General features: G+C 39.1%; 2 protein-coding genes across 2 annotated transcripts; both read left to right on the top strand.

Moving 5' to 3' along the window:
- Nucleotides 1-5395: 5395 nt before the first annotated feature.
- On the top strand, nucleotides 5396-6059 carry LOC110885858. The gene is made up of 2 exons (XM_022133584.1): nucleotides 5396-5917; nucleotides 6027-6059. The coding sequence occupies exons 1-2, from the start codon at nucleotides 5396-5398 to the stop codon at nucleotides 6057-6059; spliced, it is 555 nt and encodes a 184-aa protein (XP_021989276.1).
- A 2745-nt stretch (nucleotides 6060-8804) lies between these two features.
- LOC110885850 (uncharacterized mitochondrial protein AtMg00810-like) lies at nucleotides 8805-9632 on the top strand. Its single transcript, XM_022133572.1, has one exon. The coding sequence runs from the start codon at nucleotides 8805-8807 to the stop codon at nucleotides 9630-9632; it is 828 nt and encodes a 275-aa protein (XP_021989264.1).
- The last annotated feature ends 7536 nt before the right edge of the window (nucleotides 9633-17168 follow it).

The following is a 17168-nucleotide window of genomic DNA, read 5'->3' as shown; positions in this document are numbered from 1 at the left end:
ACCAGGAGCCGTTGGAATTGCCCTCATGCGAGGGAGGAACAATTTACCTAAATTCATGAACTTACGGGTGTGTTTCATCAAGTAAGCAGCCGAGTCAGGGGGTGTGTTTCATGCATATCAGTTACACAATTATCTTGTTAATCGATTCCACAGTTTCCATATTTGCACCCAATCAATCAACATAATCACAATTTCTATCCAAGCCTTTACTTGATCAAAACAAGGTTTTCATCCAATAATTCCTATGAATCTTAATCATGTTTCAAGCACAAACGACATCTTAACACATTCAAACTATTAGATTTAAAACCTTCAACATCATTAAGCAACAATCCGACATACAGAAGCATAACAGCCGATTAACATCTATTCGGTTCTAGATCACTATCATACAATTCCGATTTATATGAACATTATCAAATACACGCATGAGAGCCGATTTCATGAACACTAAGATTTAACAGTTTATATCATGTTTAATCACAAGATATCACTAAATCATCATGTAATACATATAGATCATAACATCAACAACCATACAACTGATAAACACAAAAACTAACCGATTAGAAGGTGAAATAGAGATGATCCGAACAAGAAAGCTTCAAGAGATGGGATGTTGATGCCGTCGGCTTTGAGAGGGAGAGAGGGGTATTAGGGTTTGGTGTGCTTAGAGTGTTTAGCAAATAATGAGGAGTATACCCTCTCCTCATGAGGTTATGCGCATCAAATGGGATGGGCCGAACCCATCACGGGATTCGAATGCGAGTGTGGGCCGAGAGAGAGATGTGACAAAAGGGGAGGTGCACGGCCCAACTTAGGCTTGTGCGATTGGGTTGTGTTGTGTGATTCGAATTATATAACTACATACATGAATTCACATAATATAAACATAACATTTCACTTAATCATCAAAGTTCACATAATCACATAAGGTCCACATACGTTACATTAAACACATAGATAGGTTCTGAAATACGAGTTGTCACAGTTTAGGTCCCGTATAATCCTATATGCATATACAAGACCTATAGGAACCTATACGAGACTTATACTACACTACACTATACGATACGATACGATACTATACTCTACAATAACACACTTATAGGCCTCTATACGAGACTTATATTATACAATATACAATACGATACGATGCAATACGATACGATACGATACGATGCAATACGATACGATAATTTAATTTAAAGGATAACAATATAATATATTTGTATTATTTACCAATAATATTGTTTTTTTATAAATAATTTTCTTTTTTTATAAATAAACAAAGGAATACGAATTTAAATGATAACAAAACGATATATTTGTATTATTTACCAATAATATTTTTTTATAAATAATTTTCTTTTTTAATTTTTATAATTTCATAATATTTGTATTATTTTTAATTTTTATAATTTATATTTGTATTATTTACCAATAATATTGTTTTTTTATAAATAATTTTCTTTTTTAATTTTTATAATTCATAATATTTGTATTATTTTTAATTTTTATAATCTATATTTGTATTATTTATCAATAATATTGTTTTTTATAAATAATTTTCTTTTTTTTATAAATAAACAAAAGAATACACAAAAAAATACAAAAATGAAGCTTGGTATACGCTGCGTATAGATCCCTACGCAGCGTATGAGACAAAAATGACACAACTACCCTTGTATTTGGCTTCGTATAGCCTTAACACAAGGGTATAAAAGACATTTTCTGACCTTTATATACGCTGCTTAGAGGTCAATACGCAGCGTATATAAACCCTAATTTTGCTAGGGTTCGGTGTGCCAATAGGCACTTTAATACGCATACCCTTTAAAATTTGTTAAACAAAAAACAAAAACAAACCTCTCAGCCCAGCCAGCATTGATTCAAGTGACACGTTGCTTTATATATCTTCTACTAACGTATTATCAGACTTTCATTCGCAACAACATGGTTAGGGACTATAACAGAATACTATACTTGTAAAGATGTCCTAACCGTTGCTTCTGTAAACCATAATGATACAAACCAAATTGGTATTTAGAAAGAACCAAATATAGTTAGCTAACGCAAGAGTAGAAGTTCACATAAATATATATATATATATATATAGCATTACAATTGAAAGACTTCACATAAATACTACCCACTACTTAATAACTTGCCCATTTCTACAACCATTCCCTCACAGATTCAGGTTCCGGTTCCACTGCCACTGCAGCATCCTCCACAGCCTGATTTTTGGCGTTTCTCCTCCTCTTTGGTATCATCTTTTTTACGACCACCTAACATTTAGCAGCAGCCATTAGTACTGAATCATCTATCTTGTTGTTGTATCAATAATTCATTAATTAATTAGGAGGCTTCAATTAACTAATCAGAGAGAGAGAGGAACTTACTTTGGCCTTTATAATACCTGGCGCCCACATCAGAAATTGGATGCGTTGGATTGTTCGAGTAAAAAGTGTCCATGCGGAATGTACCATCCTCATTTTGTTCTCGGAGGAAAACCTTATGGTAGCCACTGGCTCTAAGCTCACGCCCCTCGCTATCAGTATCACTATCAGAAGAAGATACATCACCGGAATGGTTACAAACTAGTAGCAGGTACTCCTCGAGTTCACGCAGGGCCGCCGCATCACTGTCCAAAGCCATCCAAGGTGGTTGTGATGGTCCCGAATTACCAGAATTAGCCTCTTCTAGACGGAGATTTTCTTGAAATCTTTCGAATCTAAACATCTCCTCTCGAGGGGTAGTGTAGTTTTTTTGCCACCTTAATTTCCATTGCTCAAAAGCCTCCTTGTCCATGTCCTCTTGAGCTTTCGATTCAGACATTGCAACGTCTTGACCTTTCAAATCAGACATTGCAACGTTCTTTCGTTCGTCCCCGCCTGTGTTTTTTTTAATTGGGCCCAAAAATAGGTTTAGAAATCTGGAGGAAAGTTATATATATAACAAAATTAACTAACAAGAATCAAAGCTGCGTATGTAACCTAATTATATTGATTATGTATACATAAACACCGAAGTAAAACAAAAACTAACAAGAATCAAAGCTGCGTATGTAACCTAAACAACAACAACAACAATAATCAGATCAAACCCTAATATCTTTTGAGACATAAGCAGGCAGTGAATGATTATAGGTATACATAAACACTGAATCATGGAAACAAAAACTAACAAGAGTGAATCAAAGAATATGTAAGCAAATAAGTTGTCGAAAACCCTACCTTTCTGTCTGTCTCAACGACGGTTTGCGGCTGAGAAGAAAGCGTGCATGGGCGCTTATTTATTATGTTGAAGCCCATTCATATCTTACGGTTTGGATGCCCATTGGGTTTTATTTAATATTCTGGGCTATTGGTTTAAATGGGGCCCGACTCTTGTTCTAAAAGCTGTGTATTTGTTCACTAAGTTGTTGATAATATCACCTAATTTTTCAATTCGTTTATTATTTAGGTTGGATGATCACGAACCAGATTTGCCATAGTGTAAGGTCACACCCCCCCCCCCACACACACACACACACAACGCAAGCCAACGCTGCTACGGAGTGGGCTAGCCAGTGTTGGCCGGCTTCCCCTGACCCAACCAACACCACCACTCCCTGCGGTCTTAATAGAGTACATTTCAAACGGTGGTATGTTGTATTTTTGGTCGTCGTTGATACTCACTAACGTTAAAAATTTTATGAGTTTTTGTGAAATTATTATTAACTAGTAAATTTTCCCGCGCATTGTTGCGGGACACAAGCGAAATTCGTTTGGTTGGTCAAAATACCGACACATGCTATAGCAAATGAAAAAAAACTCAAAAAAATAAACTTGTAACATAACCAAAACGATATGTCGATGTGCATAGATATTCATATATTTTTCTGATTCTCAATATTTACAACAAAAAAATGTTAAGTTATGAAATCCAAGTAATCGAAATCACTTTTTTTTTTATCTATGTTCCTTTAGTTAACGTTCATTTATTCATCATCTTTAAGGAGATATATTTTATTAGGCCATTAGGTATACCTTGACCTTTCTTAACTTCATATAAGCGCCACATCATTCGTTTTTTCCCTCTTTACTCCACCTCATCATAAGGAAATGGTTTAACTTTGTTAACTCAACCTCAGCCACCATTTTTTTTAATTGTTATAGTACTAAATAATTTTTTTAAATACAAAATAAATGACAACAATACCATTTCATTAACTTATTAGCTAAATTAAACATTGATAATTGATAGCATTAATTTCTTATTCTTTTTTTACCTAGGTTAACATGTTAACGAAATGAGGTTTTAACACCCCTTTAACATAGAAAGGGAGTGGTTTGGAAGAAATGTTAACTTGTTTAACACCAATGAAGTTAGAGTATACCCCAAAGCCTTATTGCAAAAGAACTAAAATTCATTAAATACACGTGTTGTGTTGTAACCCGCTAATCCTTAATAACTTTCAAACAAAAGGATTATTATACATGTAGCATGTATCGGTTTTGATGCAAATGACAACAAATGGAAAAGATAAACAGCGACATAAGGTTTTTATAGGGTTTTTGTATTATGTATAATATACTCGTCTTTTTAAATAACAAAACAAAAGTAAAAAACACAATATCGTTTTCGGTGTCCCAACCCCACTTGAGCAACTTGAACGATCAATGAATGGCCATTTTTTCCATTCCCGTTTATCCTCGCTGCATCATATCCCATTTAACAATCATCACTCTTGTTAACTTCAAGCCACCACGTTTCAACCCGAAAAACTGCCTAGTGGTAAAAAGCACCAACTGTTGAGTTATAAGGTTTTAGAAACTTTTAGAACGTTACATTGCTTTTGATACTTTTGGTATCTTGGCGCTAGAGGTTGTGGACCTACTTAGTGGAGTTCAAATGGTCATGGATAGTAATGTTATGACCCCGAGATCTATGGACGTAGTTTTTAAAATACTTACTTTTGCTATTCAAAAAGGGGTAGCGGCGCAGCTTGTTGCACGTTTAAAATCTATCTCGATTTAAATTCATAACACGTTTCAACTAATAAAGAAAGGGACTTCATTCTTAAAAATAAAAAATTAAAAAAAAAACTTCAAATTCTTAGCATGCATATATTCAGCCGATTATATTGGCTGATATATTGTGATTCTTGTTTAATATTTGTAACTGTTTTGGTGTAACAGCTGGCATGATTTGGTTTCCTTATTTTCCCAGAATTCTGTTGTATCATTCCCCAATTTAAAGGGTATTCTTTATCAATTAAAGGCATTCAGAATTATACACCATAAACTCCTTTATGGTATCAGAGCAATTCTGATATCCTTCTTTCAACCTTCCGCCGCCTTCCTTTGTTTTTTTTTTTCTATTCGGATACGTCCGACCAGTCATCACGATGAATAAAGATGCTGTCGAACAGCCCCCAAAGCCTCAATCTTTACATCCTGCATACTCATACTCTGTCACAAATATACAGAGTAAGATCCGAACCCTAGACCGTACTAATGTCACGTATTCTCAATGGATTAGGCTGTTTCGCTTACATGCTGTCGCCTACAAGGTGATGGATCATATTGATAGTACTGCCCCTCCGGCATCCTCATCTGCTGAATATGAGGCCTGGAAAGAAATCGATGCGCTTGTCCTTCAATGGATATTCAGCACGCTCTCCGATGCCCTTCTTAAACGAGTCATGGATAGCAGCACTGCTACAGCTCATGCTGCGTGGTCCAAACTTGAGAAGATATATCTCAGCAACAAGAAGGCACGTGCTGCATCATTGGAAACAAAGTTCTGTAATTTGTCTTTGTCGGCTTGCTCCTCCGTTGAAGCCTATTGTCAGCAATTGACTGACCTTGCAAACCAACTGGCCGATGTCGATGTTCCTGTGACCGAATCCCGTCTTGTTCTTCAACTGGTAAGGGGTCTCCCAGCCGAGTTCAACACTACTGCAGCCCTTATAAATCAGAATGGTGTTGATTGGGATCAAGCCGTTAGTATGCTACAAGATGAAATTCTGCGTTTAGACGCCCAAAAAGACTCTCATTCCACTGTTTTAGCCGCCACATCCTCTCAAACCACCCCTCAAAACAACCAGCAAACTCCCTCTTCAGACCCCAACTCCTCTTCCACTCGTGGTAGAGGCCGGGGACGTGGGTCCTGGAACCGGCGTGGTGGCAGGGGACGCGGCAGCAGCAACAAACAGAACTGGTCCGGTCAACAGCAGCAGCATTCCGGCTTCTCTCAGCAGCCTGGGTATCCAAACTGGGCCTAGTGGACACCTCCACCTTGCCCCTATCCGACCCAGCAGCAGTGGCGACCCAATTCCAGCACCGGTCAGCAGCAAACAGCACCATCACAGGCTCATTTTTCCGCCGTTCCTCAGCAACAATTCGGTGGTTTTAGCCCTTCACCTCAGGGGGTGTACAATGCCTTGAGTCCTTCTGATCTCAGTGTAGCTTTCAACAATATGCAGATGAACCAGCCTTCTTCCTCTTGGGCTTCAGATGTCTTCGACTCCGGGGCTGAGTCTCACGTCACACATGAACAAGGTAAAATTCTTATCCCACATAAGTCTCCTGTTTGTAGTAAATTATTGGTGGGCAATGGCAATTTTTACCAATACATGGATCTGGTACGGGTTTTCACTCCCTCCCCAACCGCACATATGTCCTGCCCAATGTCCTTTACAGCCCACATATTATCAAAAATCTTATTTCAGTCAGACGTTTTACTCGTGATAATCAAGTTTCTGTTGAATTTGACCCTTTTGGCTTTTCCTTGAAGGATCTTAAAACTAAGAAGCTGCTGTCCCGTCACAACAGCACTGGAAATCTCTATCCGTTTACTCAGCCGCAATTACCTCCCCAAGCCACATTTATTGCTTCCACAAGTCTTCCTTGGCACGATCGTTTGGGTCACCCAGGAACTCAAGTTTTAGAACTTTTAAGTCGTAATTTCAATCTTCAATGTAATAAGAGTTCCAACTCAAATCTTTGCAATTCTTGTCAAATTTCAAATAGTAAACGATTACCTTTTCATGCTTCTAATACTTTCACCTTTGCACCTTTAGATATAATTCACTGCGACTTGTGGACATCTCCAATCACGAGTAAAACGGGGTACAAATACTATATGGTTCTCATAGATAACTTTTCACACTTCGTGTGGGCATACCCACTTAAATACAAGTCTGACACTTTTCCCACTTTTGCTAAATTTCACCGGTTAATTGAAACACAATTTCATCGAAAAATTAAAACTTTTCAATGTGACCTTGGGGGCGAATTTGACAACAAGGCCTTTAAAACTTTGCAGACCAACATGGCCTCCTGTTTCGGTTTGCTTGCCCCCAAACCTCATCCCAAAATGACCGGGCAGAACGAATGATTCGTCGCCTCAATGACATCATTCGTCCTCTGCTAATTCATGCCAATCTTCCCCCGCCCTTTTGGGTGGAAGCCTTACACACAGCCGTGTACTTGCATAATATCTTACCCACAAAACGCCTAAACTTTTATACTCCTAACTTTGCCCTTTACCTTCGCCATCCCGAGTATGAACACCTACGGGTTTTCGGGTGTGCTTGTTATCCTAACACCTCAGCCACCCAACCACATAAGTTGCATGCACGAGCCATTCATTGCATCTTTCTTGGGTACCCACCCGACTTTCGAGGGTGCCGTTGTTTTGACCTGACCACTGGCAAAGTGCACATCTCTCGCCATGTGACTTTTGATGAACACGTGTTCCCCTACACGATTCCTCAAAACCCCACCACTTATAATTTTTTAGATGACCCCATCCCCCCGGGTTTTACTTTAACTCGACCTGTTCAAAAGCCGTCTGTCACGGCCCCTTTCCCGTTCACCTACAGTCGCCGTCCCAGACCTCCCACAACCCAACAGCAGCCAGCCCAACAACCTGTGGCCCCACAGTCCCACAACCCTACAGCAGCCGACCCATACCAACCAGCACGAAACACTTCCCAGCACTACCCGGGTAACCAGTCCACTACCCAGCCCATTCCACAGCTGGCTAACCCTGCTCCTTCAGCCAATTCACACCCTATGACCACTCGATCTAAGGCTCGATCCACTACTCCATCGGCCTTCACCACCACTACTACCATTTCCCCTATACCTACCACATATGCCAAGGCCCTATCAGATCCTAATTGGTTAAATGCTATGCAAGCCGAATTTACTGCCTTACAGGTTAATGACACGTGGGAATTGGTTCCACGCCCTCAAGATCGACCGGTCATACGCTGCATGTGGCTTTTCCGCCACAAGTTCAAAGCTGATGGTACATTGGAACGCTACAAGGCCAGGTTAGTCGTAAATGGGAATTCCCAGACAGTGGGCATTGACTGCGAAGACACATTTAGCTCGGTTGTTAAACCGGCAACCATTCGTACAGTTTTATCTCTTGCAGTCTCCCGGTCATGGCCTATTCATCATTTGGACGTGAAAAATGCGTTCCTACATGGGGAACTCAAAGAAACTGTGTTCATGCATCAACCTCCGGGATTTTATGACAAACAAGCTCCTCATTTGTGTGTCGTTTGAAGAAGTCCCTTTATGGGCTCAAGCAGGCTCCTCGGGCGTGGTACACTCGATTTGCTATTTACATTACTTCTCATGGCTTTCGTAGCAGTGCATGCGACAACTCTTTGTTTGTTTACAACCGGGATTCATCCAACATTGCCTATTTGCTATTGTATGTGGATGACATAGTAATTACAGCCTCCAATAACACACTTCTGCATTAACATCATTGCAACCTTATCAAAAGAGTTTGCTATGACTGATTTGTGTCGCCTGTATCACTTCTTGGGAATTCAAGTCTCCCAACAGTCTCATGGTATCTTTCTCTCACAGGCACAATATGCTAAAGATATCATTGCCCGGGCTTCTATGTCTGCATGCAAACCATGTACCACCCCGGTGGATCTTTCGTCTAAACTCAGCGATACAGATGGTCCTTTGTTTTCTGATCCCACCTTGTATAGGAGTCTTGTAGGGGCCCTACAGTACCTCACCTTTACCCGACCCGATATTTCTTATGCCGTTCAGCAGGTGTGTCTATTTATGCATGAACCTCGGGATCCTCATTTTGCTTTTATGAAAAGAATCATCCGATATATCCAGGGCACCATTGATTATGGTATACGTATCATAAAGTCTGCTTCGTGTTCTTTGATAGCTTACTTTGATGCTGACTGGGGTGGTTGCTCGGACTCTCGGCGTTCCACATCAGGATACTGTGTTTTTCTTGGTGATAACTTGATCTCTTGGTCCTCCAAAAGGCAACCCACAGTTTCACGTTCCAGTGTAGAAGCCGAATACAGGGGTGTTGCTAATGCAGTGGCTGAAGCAACCTGGCTGCGAAACCTTATGCTCGAGTTACATACTCCTCTTCAGCATGCCTCGGTTGTTTACTGTGACAACGTCTCTGCAGTGTATCTATCCAATAATCCAGTTCAGCATCAGAGGACGAAGCACATCGAGATAGACATACACTTTGTTCGAGATAAAGTTCGTGTAGGTCATATCTGGGTTCTTCATGTGCCTTCTTCATTGCAATATGCGGATATTTTTACCAAAGGGCTCCCACGACAGCTGTTCTAGTCCTTTCGATCCAGCTTGAGCGTCTGTCCTCCGCCCGCTCAAACTGAGGGGGTGTCTTAGCATGCATATATTCAGCCGATTATATTGGCTGATATATTGTGATTATTGTTTAATATTTGTAACTGTTTTGGTGTAACAACTGGCATGATTTGGTTTCCTTATTTTCCCAGAATTCTGTTGTATCATTCCCCTATTTAAAGGGTATTCTTTATCAATCAAAGGCATTCAGAATTATACACCATAAACTCCTTTACAAATAAGGCATTGGTGCAATCATATGAGGCAATTAGTAGGTTTGTCATTGACCAGGGCTAACACTACACCTAGTCACCTTGTCCCAACCACTCTAGCTAATCACTACACACACGCTACTTTTATCAACATCACTTCATGAATTTAAATATTCCATGTATTCTTAACATGCATCGTAAACTAATTAGGGTTGTTGATTTATGTTTTAGTTCGTTCAAATTGATACACTTAAGACACGATTGAAATAAAAATCAATAGAGAACGGTATACTATATCTAGAAAACAAAAATTACAGAAATTAGTAATATGATGTGATTTGTAGGTCTGTCGCGAACCATAGCTTACACTCTAGTCGATCACTAATCATACTTCTATCCACATCACTTGATGGATTAAACTTGTACATATTTACAAACCCTCACTTTAAAATCATGACAAAAAGTTTAATACATAACATCTTTACTCAACATTCTCACTTCATCTTATACAATTCATAGAAAATCAAAACCATTAACGTATCATGAGTAACAAAAATTAACATAGTTTAATATCATGGTTCACTGAGTGAAGAAGAAGAAGAAAGAGACATCATGTCGAGTTTACGTGTTTAACCAATTTAATTAAAATCATTGTTTTCGGGTTCACTTCTATGACAAATATATACATGATGAAGTTTTATGAATTCAGAAAGATGGATCTGCTGGTCCTTGTGTCAGTGTGATTGCCTTGTGTAGTCAAACTAGTTATCTTGTGGTCTTAAGTAGCATATCAAAAGGAGCATGTCAAAAAGCTAAGCCCAAGTATTTTCATGAAAGGCTATACAAAAACTTAACCATTGTGTTCCAAAAAGCGAGCCCCGCCTCGTGTGACAAAACGTAAGGTGTTTTCATAGCAGCGGTTATAATATTATGCCCGCTAACAACCTTCCATCTATTAAACGACTTAGTTATAAAATGGGTTGCTTAACCCACACGCCATTTTCATCTTTAGATTCCAAAATGTTATTATTTAGCTTCTTTTCAACAAGATGGAGTACTTGCATGCACCTGTCAGCCTCTTCAAACTGTTTATAGGCAGCCATAAGCTTTTCATATCTCATTACTAGATCCATCAGGGCGGGTTTCTTTACCAGTGTGATGTTTGTTTTTGTTTGCATAAGCATTTGGGCCTCCTTCCTTTTGTGAGAAGCCTCAAAGTGTGCTCGAATCCACGACACATTAATGTTGGCGGCTTCAGCATCCGACAATTGGCGCTCTATATCTTCCCCTATTTCAATAACATCATCCGTTTGAATCCGCCTGACAACTTCACAAACAACCTCAAGGATTGATGATCTCACAGAATCTGTTTTGAATACACAATCAGCTGCAATGTCTCCGTGTTTCTTGAAAATGGCTTTAAGAATTGTTGCAGTGCTTCGCTTCACTTTGTAGCCTTGGACACAAACTATGTCAGTTTGAGTAGATGAGAACTTTTCCGGCTATGCAATAAAAAGATACATATTAGAGGTGACCAAAACGAGCAAGTCGGGTAATGGGTCATACCAGTTGTGTTGACATGTAAGTTTTTCTATATTCTTTAGATTCCGCGGTAACCAATATATCAAATGCAGTTTTAGAGTTTACTACTTAATATTAGTTCATTGTAGCACCAAAAAACTGTCCTAACTTAAAAATGTAAGAGAAATAACAAAGGCTAACACAACCTGACCCGACCCAACAGTGGCGAAGCTTGAAAATTTCAACCGGGGGGTCAGAAATCACCGGACCTTAAAATTCTATACGAGTTAATTTTCTTTTTATAAAACCGGGGGGTCGAAAACGTATATGCCTAAAAAATTCTATACGAAACGTACATACATAACACTACTGAGCGAAAAGTTCAGGGGGTCGGGCGCCCCCGGCCCCTTGAAAGCTACGCCCCTGTGACCAAACACAATTTGACATGCAAACTATTAAGCACTTCCTTTATTCAAGCCTGTCTGGAAGCATTAGTTCACTCAAAAGACTAAACTAGCCAAATTTCATCAAGTTTTGTCCATTTGGGCCTAAATGTCCTTTTTCTACTATTAATCATACGGATATATAACATAAGAGAGAAGTAGAGAGAATACATACAGAATTCGACACAGGAGACACATTTTCAACCGGCTCACATTGTAACTGCTTGGGGTCTAAGAGTACTACATCGTCGTCATCACCATCATCATAATCTTCCTCATCATCATCTTCATCCTCATTATCATCATCTTCATCGTCATCTTCATCTTCATTTTCATATTCATCGTCATTATCATCATCTTCATCTTCATCCTCATTATCATCATCTTCATTGTCATCTTCATCTTCATTTTCATATTCATCCTCATTATCATTATCATCATCTTCATCTTCATCCTCATTATCATCATCATCTTCTTCATCCTCATTATCATCATCATCATCATCATCTTCAGCTTCATTATCATCATTCTCATCTTCATCCGCATCCTCATCATTAGTCTACATACAAAAGTACAATTTATAGATTTGAAATATTAAACTGAGGATTTCAAAATTTCTTGGGTATGTCATTGTAACCCATGCGTTTGATTTAAATTTTGTTTCTTGTAGTTTACTTTTCTCCTGCTGTTGTAATTGTATTCTCACGTGTTCACGGTGAGTGTCTGATATAGCAAACGATCTGTATATGGGTAAATCAGTGTACCCATATTCAACAAATCCTATGATTTACCTGCTTGTTACAAGGGTGCGCATGCTCGCTAAGTAACGAGTTAAGTTCCAGCAATGACTTAGTTGTAAAATATTTTATAGCTGGAGTTTTCGCCTTAGCTGGTGTATGTCTTAGCAGTTGGTCGTGTGCGTATAACACCTGTTTAGAGAATGTAACATTAATAAACAATTCAAGATCAGAGGCAGAGGCGTCTCTGAGAATTCATATACCCTGTTCGAGCTTGAAAAAATGTGTCCTTCCGTTATGTTTTGTTATTATTTAAAAAAGATCAAATTAGTATTGGGTTCAATAAAGCTAATTCCAATTTGGGCTAAATTCTAAACCATAAAAGATGATTTGTAAATGTGCCTATATTAGAAGTGGTATGTGTTTACTATTTTAAAAAAAATAGCATATACGTATCGGATTTTTTTTTAAATTTCATGCCCCTCGAAATCGAGGGCCTTGTGCGGAGGTCCTCCCCGCACACCATCAAAGCCTCCCATGTTCAAGATATATAACGTTTGCCTTTCATAATATATGGACATACCGCAAGGAAAGTCAACGGCCCATTGTACGACTCTTTACCATTCCATTTTTCCTTAGTCCTTTTCAAACATGTTATGATGTAGCTACACCAATCCATGTTAGCTATCACTGTTTCATCTCTAACTGAGGTTAGGAATCTCAAATTGACGGCGGTACTTTTTGTTATCTCGCCCATTATTGTGTTGAACACCACAAGGAAGTTCAGTTTAAAAAACTTTCTACCGTCTTTCTGTAACTTCATTTTGTCAATCACTTGTCTCACACTTATTCTTCCAGGATTACAACCAAACTGTCTCTTCCATTCTAAGATAACAGCATTGCGCTTCGACGGCTTGTTAATTGATCGGAGAGTCGCGCTCCGGTCAAAGATAATATTTATATACCCTAATTACCCTTAACAAATAGCTAGTGGTAGCAAGGGGTCGAACCACGAAGAGTATGTGGTTTGCGAATGGACTTTGAATGAAATGCAGAAAATGTCACGTTTATGAAGCTTGCTAAGATATGTTTTTGTATTTTTGTTTGATTGGAAGATATAAATTATAACTACTAAAAAAAACGAGCAATTGCAATAATGTAAATAAAGGTTTTGACAAGATAGAGAAAACAAGGTTCACACCCGGTTCGGTTATTGCAATCCTAGGGTTCTTACACGTTTTAGATTTAATTCACTTGAATATGTTATTAACGGATTTCTATCATCAAAGCTTAGGTGCCAATTGTTATCAACGCATACACGGACTACAATGCACTTCGTTACTTCGGACAAATAAAACCTTTTGAATGACAAGGCATAATTGCACAAACTTATTTCGCAAAGTCAAATTTCATAACTCACTCGACAATTCACAAATATAGTTCAAATGCAAGACAATTGTCAATCAATTCAAATACAAATCAAGTTGTCACAAAACCAAACTAAAACATTGTTCAAACCCTAGACTTACAATTAACCTACACCGGGGTGAAACCTCCGAGGAATTAGCCGCTCATGGTGTAAATGGCACGATCAACGGATGCACGGAACTTGAATTGGATCATCTTAGGACTTGAAGATGGATGATGGAATGGTTAGGGTTTGGAATGGTTGGTGGTGATGAATGGGTTGAATGGTTGTAATGGTGATGAACTAGGGTTTTGATTTGGATGAGAATTCGGGTTGTTGAGAGGATGGATTCTTGATTCGAGATGAAGTGGTAGTGAAAGGTGGGTGAATAATGGCTCCAAGAATGTCTTTCAAACTCAAAATTAAGTGTAACTCCCGAATTGAAGGAGCTAGCACCAATAAGAATCGAAATAAAACCCCAAATGGCCACAATCCCGTTTCTGTTTTTGACAGGCCGTCGCCGACGGCCCTCAACCCGTCGGCGACGGGCCTTGGATTTTTCATTTTGTTCCGACGGCTTAACCACCTGGATACGGGCATTTCAGCATACGGGGTTATCCAGGGGGCGTCGCCGACGGCCTATACCCCGTCGCCGACGGCTCCCTAAAAACCAATTTTCCATTTTTGGCTCCTTGCACTTCCGGTTGATCCGTAACGCATCCCGGTACTCCGGTTTTCGACCCGATGACCTGTAAAGCTCCCGAAAAGCTCCTTAAACTCCATCAATCCTGCAAAACACATTCTTGATTAAAAGTAGGCTATTCGAAACTAAAACTTACGAAAAAACGTTAAGTTAAACAATAACAAGCACCGGTTTCCAACCGCGTATCACATCCCCACACTTGTCTTTTGCTTGTCCCCAAGCAAATCTATTTTTCACTTTCACGTGGGTCGAACAACGAACATACATCCCATTCCTGAGACAAAGGTTAAGGTCTAATGTCATACAAAAGTTCAAACTCTTTACAATATTCAATGTATTTAGCGGTGACGTGCTTTAGATACACAAATGGTTACCCAAGATTAACTCGCCCGTAAAACTAACAAATCATGCATATCCCTCACAATGTGCTCTCCACTCGGCTTAAAGTTTGCTAACATGTGTAATGTATTAGCTTTTCAACAATTAATCGCTCAAAACCAAATAGAACACGTACCCGCATAGGCTTGCAACTCAATCATTCTCCACTATCGAACACAAATACTAAGCACAAGTCAAAAGGTCTTTGAAGGGTTGTAACGGGGCTAGGCGAAGGGTAGGAATAGGATATTTTTAAGTGGGTATGGTGATGAAAAATTCGAATTTTATTACAAAAGACTATCCTAAACAAAAGCAAACTATAAACATCCAAAATGGGCGAAAACTTCCGCCTTTTATTCAACAAACTACTAGCACATCTTTTTGTGTTTTTCTCACTGCTTTTTCATTCTTTTTCGCAACATTTTCTGAATTTTTTTTTTTTTTTATGAATCACAACTATACAAACTTAATTTCCTATAATCTAATTTTCATCACACGTGTTTTAAAAAGAAAAGGCTTATGTTTATGGGCTAAGTGGGTGATCAAACGAAAGGTTTAGGCTCAAATTGGGCGACTAGGGGACTTGTTTGGGTAAGGATGGATAAATGGTTTAAAAGGAAAAAAGTTTACCTAATGCCTTAATCATTCTCGTGCTTATATTCGGTCTATAGTCTCGAATGTATCAAAAGTTGCAAGTTCTACAATACGCGACTAATGGCCCACTCAACAAAGAAACATGTAAATGTGAATCTATGATGTATAAAGGGCTCAAACCTCACGTATAAGGGTATGATATGTGATATGCATACATTGCTAGTTCTTTAGGTGAATTATTCTCAAATAACCACCCACTAAATACCCGATATGCTTATTAATTTGAACTTGACCATGACAAAAGACCAAATGGTTTGTGACATCCCTCGTTGACTTGGTTACTTGTGCTTTTGAGATTGCTTTGAAAACAAGACATTTTTGAAAAATTTTTGAAATTTTCTCCCATCCCCACACTTGAGGTAAACATTGTCTTCAATGTGTAGTATTTAAATGAACGGGTCAAAATCGAAAATTTTTACTACTCCCCCATCCCCACACTTTAGGTACATATTGTCCTCAATGTGTAAGAACTAGAGTTTGTAAAGCACAAGGGATGTGACACGGCTAACCTCTCCAAAATTACACCCCGGAAAATAAAATACAAAATACAATCCACTTATTTGCTAACTAAAAATCAAAGGTAAAAAGAAACGTATGCACCTGATTTTTTTCGCTAGTTCCTTGTGTGCTTTTCATCTTTTCAACTAAGCGGTCGTCTCACGAACATAGTGTACCTACAAATCTTAACCCTTGTGTAGAAGCATGCTTATCACAACCATCAAAATTTGTTAATTACCTAGTTCTACCACTTTTATGAAATTATTACCAAGCCATACATTGTTGTACCTTTGACTTTATGTGGAAAATTTTTTTTTTACAACAACAATAAACCTAACTCACTTTCGTAGGAATCACGGTTGCATTTAGCTTATGCAACAAGCCCTTTTAAACCTCCCGATAGCTCGGGAGGACGAGTAGGTCTCGTGAGGGTTATATAGGGAACACACCCACAAAGTTCATTTAACTAGGCAATAATTAAATAAAAACAAAAAGAAATAACGGAAAATAATATACAACAACAACAACATAAAACATACCATACCTCTACCGCTGATATCGCTCGTTTGGATCCATGGGCGGGTTGGGTTGGTATGGATAACCAGTGAGGGCCTCGAACATCTCCCTATAGTTATCTAAGGGGCTTTACTCCCCTTGGGGTGGTGGTTGGTACGGGATTGGAACGAAGCTAGACCCTACCGCTTCGGGCCAATGCGGAGTCGGGTCGGATGGGCCTTGAGGATAGGGAAGATCGGAGTAATTTGTCCACCCCGAGTGCTCGGCGTAGGGGAGGCCGGCTTGGTAGTCTCTATGGTGTCGCTCCTGATCATGCAACACTTTGGCGTTATTAAGCGCCATCTCTTGAGAGACATACATGGCACTCCAACGGCGGCGGTTCAATTCTTCTTCTTGTTGTCGACGCGCCGTTTCCGCTTCTTCCCATGCCCGCCTTCGGGCTGCTTCA

Source organism: Helianthus annuus, chromosome 2, assembly GCF_002127325.2.
Source record: "Helianthus annuus cultivar XRQ/B chromosome 2, HanXRQr2.0-SUNRISE, whole genome shotgun sequence".
NCBI lineage: Eukaryota > Viridiplantae > Streptophyta > Magnoliopsida > Asterales > Asteraceae > Helianthus > Helianthus annuus.
This window is presented reverse-complemented; position numbering and strand designations above follow the sequence as displayed.

Bases quoted from the DNA above. Each gene is read 5' to 3' on its own strand.
- LOC110885858 (XM_022133584.1), top strand. From the start codon at position 5,396: ATGAATAAAGATGCTGTCGAACAGCCCCCAAAGCCTCAATCTTTACAT. The intron at 5,918-6,026 runs GTAAGGGGTCTC...TTCTGCGTTTAG, and splicing joins CCCGTCTTGTTCTTCAACTG to ACGCCCAAAAAGACTCTCAT.
- LOC110885850 (XM_022133572.1), top strand. From the start codon at position 8,805: ATGACTGATTTGTGTCGCCTGTATCACTTCTTGGGAATTCAAGTCTCC.